The 12,065-nt window shown below is 45.1% G+C and overlaps 1 protein-coding gene across 13 annotated transcripts in view; it reads left to right on the top strand.

The window, feature by feature from the left end:
- Positions 1 to 12,065, top strand: part of TSNARE1 (t-SNARE domain containing 1) — a 533,773-nt gene that overhangs the window by 127,027 nt on the left and 394,681 nt on the right. For all 13 annotated transcript variants that reach the window (XM_068396751.1, XM_068396752.1, XM_068396747.1 and 10 more), the window contains one exon: positions 1,503 to 1,625. In XM_068396751.1, the coding sequence (XP_068252852.1) occupies positions 1,541 to 1,625 (85 nt within the window). In that variant the 5' untranslated portion in view covers positions 1,503 to 1,540. The remainder of the gene's footprint in view (positions 1 to 1,502; positions 1,626 to 12,065) is intronic.

Genomic DNA, 12,065 nt, shown 5'->3' with positions numbered 1-12,065 from the left:
TTGGGGTTGTTCAGCCTAGAGAAGAGAAGGCTTCAGGGAGACCTTATTGCAGCCTTTCAGTACTTAAAGGGGGCTTGTAAGAAAGTTGGGGACAGACTTTTTAGCAGGGCCTGTAGCAATAGGACAAGACGTGATGGTTTTAAACTAAAAGAGGGTGGATTCAGACTAGATATAAGGAAGAAATTTTTTACTGTGAGGGTGGTGAGACACTGGAACAGGTTGCCCAGAGAGGTGGTAGATGCCCCATCCTGGGAAACATTTGAGGTCCGGTGGGACGGGGCTCTGAGCAACCTGATCTGGTTGAAGTTGTCCCTGCTCATTGCAGGGGGGTTGGACTAGATGACCTTTGGAGGTCCTTTCCAACCCAAACCGTTCTATGATGCTGTAATTCTGCCATTGCACTGAAGGGGTTGCACGTGCTTGTTGGAGAAGGTGGTTTGTTGGCCCGTTTTTTTTGGTTGTTCTTCAGTTAACAAGTGACATTGATAAGACAGAGCAACTCCCTACATGGAGGGCAGGTTGTATTCCCAGTCATCTCACACCAGTGTGTCCTCTCCACTGGACTCTCCCATGCTGCTGTAGTGCAGCATCACTGCATTGCTGCTTGATGAAGGGCTACCCATTAAGCAGCGTTATCTTCTACCTTTTTCAGGGAATAAGTTTCTATCCTCAGCCTCCAGATTTTCCCTGTTTGGGACATTTTTTCGTGGTCTTGATGTAAGGAAACAGCAGCTACGTTTGGTCCTGTATCATGCCCCAACTGATGCAGCACCTTCGTCTCTTTGCTGTCATCATCTCCATGCCTTAGGGTTGAGCTATTTTTAAAATCAAAGTCCTGGGACCCTGCTGATATGCTGGAGGGTATCTGGGGCCCATGGTGAGACAGCGCCTGTGGATAGGGAGGTGGGATGGGCGAAGGAGTAGTCTTTCTCTGACAGTGCCACATTGATTTCATTCTGCTGCTACCTTAGGCCTTGCAGCTTTTTTTTTTTTTAAACCATCGAGGAAAAATAACTCTGGCTCCAATATTTATACTAGAGGCCCAGGAGCTTATAATATAGCAGTAAACTGTCTCTTTTGAGAGCTCATCAAGACTGCAGTGTGATGGATAGACTCCTAGCCAGCTGCCTAGTGGTAATGTTCCAGAAGACAGCATTACCTTTTTTTTGATCAAGTGCCTAGTCTTTGCCTACCAGCTCAGGATCTCAAAGCACTTTTTGAATAGTGAGGAATTAAAAGTCTTGCCGTGGCTGAAACAGATAAATGGTCGTCCTTTTTACTGGAGAAAATAAGGCACAGGAGGTCAAATGACTTGTTTGCCCCCAAGATCAGCTGTAGTACAGGAGACCTGGATCTTAGTGTTTTTATTTTTCATGGGTGGGCATCCTGAAGGTTGTAGATAGTCCTGTATTTTTTCATACACCTTTTTTTTTCCTTTTTCTTAGAATACAGGGGTTTAACTGACTTTTAACAGTGTTGTATCTTTTTCTCTGTTTTCTTAGGTTTGAAGTATAATCCTTCATCCACTGCTGTCTAGAAAATGTCTTATGGATCCATTGATGGGAGTGGATTTGGGAGCAGGAATCCATTTGGAGGTCCTTCAAGACAAGGCTACCAACCTCTCGGTAGGGTATTGATCCTTTGCTGTAATTTATTGACTCCCTGGGGACTGAAGTTCTACTTGCTCACGTTCAGTGTGGCTGGTGTATAAATATCCCACTCTCTCCAGCGCTCATTTCTGATGGTGATTTTCAAAGGTGAAGACCAAACTTTTGTTGGATTCAATCTATATGATGAGGCACCATGTCTTACGGTGCTGTGGTGGTTGACCTTGGCTGGATGCCAGGTACTCACCAAGCCACTCTATCACTCCCCTCCTCAGCAGAACAGGGAGTGGGGAGAAAATAAGATGGAAAAAAACTCATGGGTCAAGATAAAGGCAGTTTAATAAAGCAAAAGCAAAGGCCGCATGCAGAAGCAAAGGAGAAGAAAAGATTTCTTCTCTACTTCCCATCAGCAAGCAGTGACCAACCACTTCCTGGGAAGTAGGGCTTCAATACGCATAGTGGTTGCTCTGGAAGACAAATGTCATAATAATGAATGCTGCCGCTCCTCCTCCTTTCTCTTAGCTTTTATTGCTGAGCAGACATCCTATTGTACGGAATATCCCTCTGGTCAGTTTGAGTCAGCTGTCCTGGCTATGTCCCCTCCCAAGATCTTGCCCTCCCCCAGTCTACTGGATGAGGTGGGGGGAATGTTGGAGAGACAGCCTTGATGCTGTGCCAGCACTGCTCAGCAGTAGCCAAAACACTGGTGTGTTACCAACACCTCTTGTGGCTACTGATACAAAGCAAAGGACTATGAGGGCTGCTACGGGGAAAATTACCTCCATTTCAGCCAGACCCAATACGCGTGCTCAGGTCTTGAGGTTGCAACATGGAAGAGCGGTGCTGATGAGGATTTTGGAGATATTTTGGGGGACTAGGAGAAGACATGCAGAATATTCTCTAGATCTGCTCATGTACTCAGCACTGGTGAGGCTGCACCTTGAATACTGTGTCCAGTTCTGGGCCCCGCACTTCAAGAAAGATGTTGAGGTGTTGGAGTGAGTCCAGAGGAGGGCGACCAAGCTGGTGAAGGGTCTGGAGGGTCTGACCTACGAGGAACAGCTGAGGGAGCTGGGGTTGTTTAGCCTGGAGAAGAGGAGGCTCCGAGGTGACCTTATTGCAGTCTACAACTACCTGAAGGGAGGTTGTAGTGAAGTGGGAGCTGGTCTCTTCTCCCAGGCAACCAGCGACAGGACAAGAGGACATAGCCTCAAGCTTTGCCAGGGGAGGTTCAGGTTAGACATTAGGAAGCATTTCTTCTCAGCAAGGGTCATTAACCATTGGAATGGGCTGCCCAGGGAGGTGGTGGAGTCACCATCTCTGGATGTGTTTAAGAAAAGCCTGGCCATGGCACTTAGTGCCATGGTCTAGTTGCCATGGTGGTGTCAGGGCAATGGTTGGACTCGATGATCCCAGAGGTCTCTTTCAACCTGATTGATTCTGTGATTCTATGTCTTTCCTCATCTCCTCAGCATCTTTAGAAGAAGTTTGTCTAAATGGTTGTTCTGTGGCTGGCTGTAGGTGCACTGGTGATGGGAGTAGATGTGAAGATGCGCAAAGGGCAGCAGGCTGTGCTTCCACAGAGGGTAACTTAACTGCTGTGGAGGCTGCTTGAATCTGGGAAGTGTGCTTGGATGTGGCAACAGGGTCAAAAACTTGCTCAGGAAATGCTGAAACCATAAACAGTAGCTTGCAAATGGCTGAGCATTCTTTTTTTTGTGGCATGTTTTTTAAGCAAAGACCAGCTGTGCTTTCCTTACCTGTTTCCCCCTTGCCCCAAAGGACTCTAGAAACACTAAAGTAGAAAGAGAAAAGTATCCAGGTCTCAACCTGTCTATCTGAAATGGTCCCAAATGTGCAAGTCAAAGCTGCACTTCATAATGTAACTGTTGTAACATGGAGCACAGCTGATTATTATAACCTCCTGCTTTTGTTTGTTGAAGATGTTGACCCTGCTGTGTCCCCTTCTTGACACAGACAAGTTGCAGGAGGCATCCTTTGCCAGAAGAACAGTGGGTTAGCACAATGGTTGTCCCTGTTGACGTGGGGCTGGCTCGTGCATGAAGGTGGAAGGTAGGTCTCATCCTGCCCACTCCTGAGCTGCTGTTCGAGAGGTCAGCCCAGGTGAGCATAGGCACATAAGACTACATCTCCAGCTGCCCAGGCATATGCCAGCTCCTGATCCAGATGAGGAACTGCTGTAGGGACGGATCTGGGTTAATCCAGTCTGGCTTTCAGCAAGCCTTGTTAGCTGGAACATGTTCTTGCATTTAATTTTGGGCCTGGGTCTGGTTTGCACTGCAGGGTGAGCCAGCAGTGGCTACGGTGTAGACACAACTGGGAGTTCAGACCTCTATAGAAGCATCAAGAAAGGGGACGTTGTAACATGGCAAAGGGCTGTGTTCTCACTTTACACTGGGGATGAACATCACCCCTCTCTTCAATTGCCTTGGATTTCGACTGGGCTGTTGATTAAGGCAGCCTGACTTGGTTTTCAAGTTTTGAGGGTTGCAAAAGTTTTTCAGGAAACATTTCATTGTTTGATAAATAGCTGTTCCCCCTGGATGGAAATATAAAAGAAGCATAGAGGTTTCTCTTGGTTTTCTGTTTTCTTATGAGTTTGGGTGTAATTACGATTGTTTTTCTTTGAACAGGGAGAAGGTATTGAAGTAAGTGTGAGTTGTCTGTTCAGTTGTAAATAATGATTTTTAGGCTATTCTACAAGGCAAAATTAAAGGCATAAAAGCAAGGAAGAATGGGATACTTGGGCACAATGAAAGAACCATAAGAAAATGGAATTGAAGCGTGGACTAGACAAATGATGAATCTCAGTGCATTGTAGTTTAGGTTAAAAAACCATGAATACTCATTGTGTTGTATGAAAGGACCACTCTTTTTAATGCAAATGCACAGAATAATTCAAGACACTTGCAATCTCTAAATATTTGAAGAGATACCTCATTGTGCTCAGCTTGCCCATCATTTGGCAGTTACCAATGTGACGCTGAAACCACCCTCAATGGATTGAAAAAAGCAGCTGATTTAGAAACATCAGCTTTCTCGAGACAGCCACAGTCTGTCAGCTGCCCAGCCAGAGCCTGTTAACCTGTTGGCTTACACCTGGGAGTTGAGTGCTGGCTTTCCCTCCATGCATGCACACATCATCTTGGGTGGCATTGCGATGGACACATCTCCAAGGTCCTCCAGGGCTGATTTTCCCAGCAAGCCAAAATTGATTGTGGAGTTGCTCAATACCGAGTTCGTTCCTTGGCTAGGTATCCCTGTAGAAAGAATTGCAAGGAAACGAACCTGGTTGTGTTGGCCAAGGGCAACTTGGAGAAACTTTTCTTTTTTCAAGGAAAGGAACCTGGTTGCGTTGGCCAAGGGCAACTTGGAGAAACTTTTCTCTTTTCAGATGTGCCGTCTGAGCCTGCGTAGCTCCCCATGCCTTTTTACCATGGGAGATGGAGCAACATGGTGTCTTTTGTTGTAGTATCCCCAAATATTGTCATTAATTAAGTGTAAGGAGAGGGTAATGCAACACTAATCATCTGCCTCCTGCTTCTGAAAGACGGATGACTGGCTTGCTAAGAAAAACTACTTACTGTATTAGATCATGGTATGACTGGAACAAAAGAGCGTGGCCTTCCTGCCAGCATACATGTCTGCTCACAGTGGGGGCAAACCTTGATGGACATGTTCTGCATGTGCTCTAAACCTCTTCTTCTTTTTATATCTAATAAATAAATAAAACCAGGTACTAGCATCCATGAAGACAGTTACTGTCTGACAGTAGCGTGTGGTTCAGTAGTAACGTTCAGGCATCCAACAGAAAACCCTGAGATTCTGCAACAATAAAGGTGGTGGGGATGGCACTGCTTAACAGTGGTTCAGTAATAGATCAGCATGGAAGTCACATACAAAAAACAATCAGGTTTCGCCAGCCCCAGCTTCCCCAGGGAGCTGGAGCCTTGTCACAGCAAGTTGTCGCACAGTGGAATGGGGAAAAAAGAACTGCTGGGGACTTCATATTTTAAATCTTTAATTTCGTGAAAGAGAGCAAAGAAAAGGGGGCTCAGGTTTTGTCTGTTGTTTTTTTTTTAATAAAGGGTGATACTACCTAGAAGGTGTCCTCTGTCCTAATACATGTCCGTCCGTCTTGGCTGCATTTCCTCCATGCTCCATCTGAACACGCTTCCAGGCTGGGAAAGATTAATTATTTGAAGATGCTTCCCTTGGCCCTGGGCTGACGTGATGATGGAGGCACTTACAGCCCGTCATCAGACCATGTGGTGGTTGCCCTTGCTGACCAGCTTACTTAGAGAGATACACAGGCTCCGTTTGCAGCAGTTTTGGGAGGAATCCCAGAGGCAGTGTTTTGGGGAATTTGGTTTGCCTTGGACTCCTGGGTGTCAGACAACTCTGGTTCAAACTCTGATTCTGGTTGTGTTGCTGGATATCTGGGATTTCTTTGTAGAGAAAAAGCAAGTATACTTTTTTGTTATTGTTATTTTTCTATTGGAAATTGTTGGGAGGAAAGAGAGATCATGCTCAGCAAAACTCATATGTTCTGTAGCCTCAACCAGGGAGCGCCATAAGGTGTATCACAAGGACAACTGTGTGTTGCAGTCTACAACTACCTGCAGGGAGGTTGTAGTGCAGTGGGAGTCAGCCTCTTCTCCCAGGCAACTAGCAATAGGACAAGAGGACATAACCTTAAGCTTCACCATGGGAGGTTCAGGTTGGACATTAGGAAGCATTTCTTCTCAGAAAGGGTCATTAGACATTGGAATGGGCTGCCCAGGGAGGTGGTGGAGTCACCGTCTCTGTAGGTGTTTAAGAAAAGCCTGGCCATGGCACTTAGTGCCATGGTCTAGTTGCCATGGTGGTGTCAGGGCAATGGTTGGACTCGATGATCCCAGAGGTCTCTTCCAACCTGATTGATTCTGTGATTCTGTGATTCTGTGAAGACCACCAGGACTACTTGGAGTGTAGCAGTTTTGGGGGTTGACAGTGTTGTCCCACAGCCACTGAAGAAGAGCAAGGAGTGGCAGGTGGAGATGTAAGCCATGTCCCTGCCCTGCAGTTGTGAGTCATGACCTCCTCCAGCAGCATCTGCATCCGCTCCTCGTTCTGCTCCCAAAAACCCAGGTAAAACCAAGTGTTTCCTTGTAGGAACTTCTCTGGGCTTCAGCTGTCCGTTAGTGTTGCATGGAGAAGTTGGAAAGTAGGTAGTGGAAAGTTGTTGTTTTTTTTTTCTTTTTGTTTTTATTTTTTAACCTGAGAAATTAAAAAGATTGAAATGACTTCAAAAGATTTGTTTTGAGTCATGTGACATGTCTAAAATAAACTGAGAATGAACATTGTACAGCAGTAGGAATTAAACCCTGAATTCTTACGATTTTGATGTGTGCAACATGCACTCTCTACCATGTTCAACTTGTCCTCCCAAACCCATTGTTTTGTGAGGAACAGGGACATAGAGGTCAGGGAATTCAAATAGCTTGAATTAAAATGCAACAAGCTGGGAAATTCTTAACACTGCTTTTATTAACCTTACTGTGCCCTGGACATCAAATGCCAGATTTGAAAGGGTGAAGGTAATTTCATATTCCAGAGGTGCAATGTTTCCAGGTGTGCTCAAGGGACCGTTGGATCAGTGCTTAATTTTACTTCGACTTCATCTAGACCATATTTCCTACTGTTGCGCATGAAGATGTCGTGTGCGACACTGGCCAGAGTTGCACTAAAGATATGTCACACGTGCACCTTTCTCCTTGTCTCCTAGGTTGGTTAGCTTGTCACAGAATGAAATTAGAGTGGTCTGCGCAAGTTGTTCTTGGCAGTGTTCGCTGGGTGTATATCACCTAATTATCATTTCCATACTTAGCAGTTGTTATATGATTTGTTCTTATATTTTTACAGGAATCGGGTCTATAATTTTCTTTGCCCTCCCATCTCTACCACCTACCTGCTGCTCTGGTACACCAACCAGCTCTTCGGTAGGAAGTCCCGTCTAAGTGCTGGCAACGCTGTCTCTGTCCTGTCTTAGCGGTTGGACCATCCTTCTGTCCTCTTCGTACCTCTCCAATCCTATCTTGCTCTTTTCTTAGCAGTTTTGGAAAGTGGTTTGTCCTTAAAAAACCCACCTTGGGGTTCATTGTTGCCTCCAGGCTGGCGAAGTCACAGAGCTCATGTGCTTCATGGGAGGGAGATGCTCACACCCGTCGTGGTTCCTTTGGTGGGATGGAGATGGCGGAAGCTCTGCTGGAGACCCAGATCCCTTGGCTAAAGCTGGGGTAGATGTTAATGTAGACAAAACTCACTCAAAAGCTCGTGTACAAACCAGCAGTGTGGCTTAACCACCACATGGTCTCATTGCAGCTCTGGGTCTGATGGCAAACCATGGGAAGGAATCCACTGCCAGCTTCACATCTTGATACTGCAAAGTGCCGAAGCAGATAACAAACTCTTAAGTACACAAGGAGTCCCCCGAGATTAATTAACATTAAGCAGGTGGTTAATCCTTTTGCTATATTGGGACATGAATACTGCTTTGTTTTTGCTTTAATTTCTCAAATTACTTCCAGTACTTGCAATGCTATTGAAGGGACACTGAAACTCTTGGTCATTGCAGCGTACAGCGTTGTCCAAAGGGTCTGGAAGGTGGTCTAGGTCTGGTCATGGCAACTGTTCCTCACTGGAGCAAGAAGGGACCCAACTGTGCACTGAAATGTCCTTAGTATAGAGTGTTAAAAAGAGTTAAAAGCAGTAAAAGAAATCAAGAACAAAATCCTTGAATCTTTTAGGGAGATTCAAAGCACTATGCGATGTTAGGGGTGTTTTTTTCAAAAGTTCAAGCCTTTAAAACTGAGGGATTGGACCGTGTCTTGGTCACATTCAGTGATATAACCAAAGCGTGCTTCTGAGATGGAGTCCCATCAAGTGTAGAATGGAAAGAAGGACTTAAAGTGCGACCTTAAGAGGATGCTCAGGGGTGACCTTATTGCAGTCTACAACTACCTGAAGGGAGGTTGTAGTGAAGTGGGAGTGGGCCTCTTCTCCCAGGCAACTAGTGGTAGGACAAGAGGACACAGCCTCAAGCTTTGCCAGGGGAGGTTCAGGTTGGACATTAGGAAGCATTTCTTCTCAGCAAGGGTCATTAGACATTGGAATGGGCTGCCCAGGGAGGTGGTGGAGTCACCATGTCTGGAGGTGTTTAAGAAAAGCCTGGCCATGGCACTTAGTGCCATGGTCTAGTTGACATGGTGGTGTCAGGGCAATGGTTGGACTCGATGATCCCAGAGTTCTCTTCCAACCTGACTGATTCTGTGACCTTCTGTAGCACCTTTTATCTGCCAAGCATAGGTGAGTTCACAAATATTACTCCAAGTTTACCACCTGGACTGTAAAGAAAGTGGTCTTGCCTCTATTTTACACAGCACTAAACAATAAAATGGCTTGTCAAGTGTTGTGTAAAAAGTTTCTGAGAGTCTTAATGATTGACTTTCGTTTCTAAGTCTTGGGTCCTGTCGTATGTTCTAGAATTTATGGGGACACAGAAGTAGAGGACTCGAGTGTCATATTAAATAAGTCATTAATTGGCCTGAAATAAAGTGCAGGTCAAAGCCTAGATGCAAACAATAAAAAAATAATAGTAAGATGATCTCTCCCACTAGATAACCTCAAAACCTTTTTGTGGCATCTACAGAAAAATTATTTCATATTGTTTCTTTGCTATTGTGCAAGACTTCCAAACATTATAAATGTATTTCCTTAGTCCAGTTTCACTAAATGTAGAGGATATTCTCTGTTTTACATCCAGTTCTTAGAGATCTTAGCAGTGATTTAATGAGTTAATAAGCCTAAACATAAGAAAACATATTAAAGAATAATGAACAACACGTTTTATAACAAAAGGAATTGCTGGGAGAATTAACTTGCATCCACGAATTAACTTTGAAGCTGTTTGTTTTGAAAACCTGTGCCCTATCCCTTCTTTTTCACTTTTAACATTATAATAAATGTTTTGCGATAATCTCAGCATTTCAGGGAAGTTAAGTGGTTATGCATTTATTTATATGACTAGCAAAACCAAAACACACAGTTGGAATAAATAAGTGTTTTAATTAAATATGTGAGGGTGAGCTGACAACTTCATAGCACTTAAAAAAAAAAAACAACAAAAAAAAAAGGCAAAAACCTCTTGGGAAAAGAGAAACTTTTTTTTCCTCTACCAATTTTATTTGCTACTTTTGGTTATCCAAAGCCATTTTACTGTAAACACAGAATGACAGAATCAACCAGGTTGGAAGAGACCTCAGGGATCATCGAGTCCAACCGTTGCCCTGACACCACCATGTCAACTAGACCATGGCACTAAGTGCCATGTCCCGTCTTTTCTTAAACACCTCTAGAGATGGTGACTCCACCACCTCCCTGGGCAGCCCCTTCCAATGTCTAATGACCCTTGCTGAGAAGAAATTCTTCCTAATGTCCAACCTGAACCTCCCCTGGTGAAGCTTGAGGCTGTGTCCTCTTGTCCTATCACTAGTTGCCTGGGAGAAGAGGCCAACTCCCACTTCACTACAACCTCCCTTCAGGTAGTTGTAGACTGCACTAAGGTCACCTCTGAGCCTCCTTTTCTCCAGGCTAAACGTAAAAGACATGTAAAAATCATGCCTGTGATCCCAATCTTTAACAGAAAATCACAAAGCAAAGATGCTGGCCTCTCCTTAGGCAGCGTTCGGGTGGAAATGCATTGAAATATCCTCACAGAACAGCTTGCTCCATTTTCCACTCGATTACGGTCAAATTAGAAGCAGTTTAAGAAGATCCTCTCCCCACAGTCTGCCCGTCATATGGGTAGAGGTACCTTGATGGGGTAAGCAGAGCAGAATGAACGTGCTGGTGGTTCTTTTAGTTTCCCAGTGGGTGCCAGGCTGTGAACCCCAGACCTAAGGTTGTCCGTCTGGGATGTCTCTCCAAGGGGATGTATTTCCCTAAAGGAGAAGAGACCGTCCTGTGCTTTGGTTTCAGCTCCTGAAATTAATACAGCTCAATGCTTTTTCCTTCTGGCTGCTCTTGCAGAGTCAGTAACCAAAGGCTTTTCCTTGTCTCAGATGCAGAGCAAAGAAAAGTTAAGTTTTATTAAAAAAATTAAACTCGACTTTGCCTTGTGGGAAGTTTGTATCAGTTCTTGTTTAAGCTATTCAGACCTGAACAAGACATCAGTGCTCCTGAGATTTCTTTAATACTGTCAGTTCAATCCAATTCTTCTTTGCCAACTTTCTCAATTGCTCAAAAGCGTTTCTCCACTTAGGACAGCAGAGAGGCCTTTGCTTTAGAGCCCTTGTCCAACAAGCCGTGAGTGGATGCTTGGCTGTATTATGAAATTCCTGCAAGTGCTGCGAGCCTTCCCGAACATTTTCTCTACCCCTGCTCTTTCACTTTGTGCTTTGCATCTTGGCAGGATCAGATTCTTGGATCGGGAGCCTTTTTTCTTACACTGTGCCTACAAATAACTCTACCTGAAGCAGGATACGTAGTTGGAATTGAATTTCAGGCAGCAATAGGATTATTTTTGCAGTTTACAACTACCTGAAGGGAGGTTGTAGTGAAGTGGGAGTCGGCCTCTTCTCCCGGGCAGCTAGCGATAGGACAAGAGGACACAGCCTCAAGCTTTGCCAGGGGAGGTTCAGGTTGGACATTAGGAAGAATTTCTTTTCAGAAAGGGTCATTAGACATTGGAAGGGGCTGCCCAGGGAGGTGGTGGAGTCACCATCTCTGGATGTGTTTAAGAAAAGCCTGGCCATGGCACTTAGTGCCATTGTCTATTTGACAGGGTGGTGTCAGGGCAATGGTTGGACTCGATGATCCCTCAGGTCTCTTCCAACCTGATTGATTCTGTGATTCCAATGACCTTTTACATCTGTCCGTGCTTGCTGGATGGGGGTCTGTGGCAAATGGATGGAGGCTGGAGCTCTTCTGCTGCAGCTGTTTGCTTTTCCATCAGAACTGTCTCACCGTGCACATCCCAGTGCTCATCTTTGTCTTGCCATGCCATGCAGATGTGCTAGCAGGGAGGTTACAGTCTGAAATCAGTGGTAGATCGGGTTAATTCCCAGGTTATTTCCAGGTTTTCTCTCAACATGCCATGTCCAAGACTGCTATCTCTGAGGTGGTGTCTTCACCCCAGTTTGGTTCATCCAGTCACCTTGCCAGGGAGAAAGTGGGATCAGGCTCTAGACAGGCTGAATGCTCCAGACAGCATTTTTCCTGAGGTTCTACAACTCCTTTGCCACAACACGAAGGGGAGAACCCCCAAATTCTGCTGGAAAAGGTGGTATCCAGGAGCAGGCTGTCATTGATGGCACAGGTTTATCCACTCATGTTGCATCATGTTGCATTCCCTGTCCTGTTCTTCAGAATATTGTGACAATTTTTTCTGCCTGTACA

This window comes from Nyctibius grandis, chromosome 3 (assembly GCF_013368605.1).
Source record: "Nyctibius grandis isolate bNycGra1 chromosome 3, bNycGra1.pri, whole genome shotgun sequence".
In the NCBI taxonomy this organism is placed as follows: Eukaryota; Metazoa; Chordata; class Aves; order Nyctibiiformes; family Nyctibiidae; genus Nyctibius; species Nyctibius grandis.
This window is presented reverse-complemented; position numbering and strand designations above follow the sequence as displayed.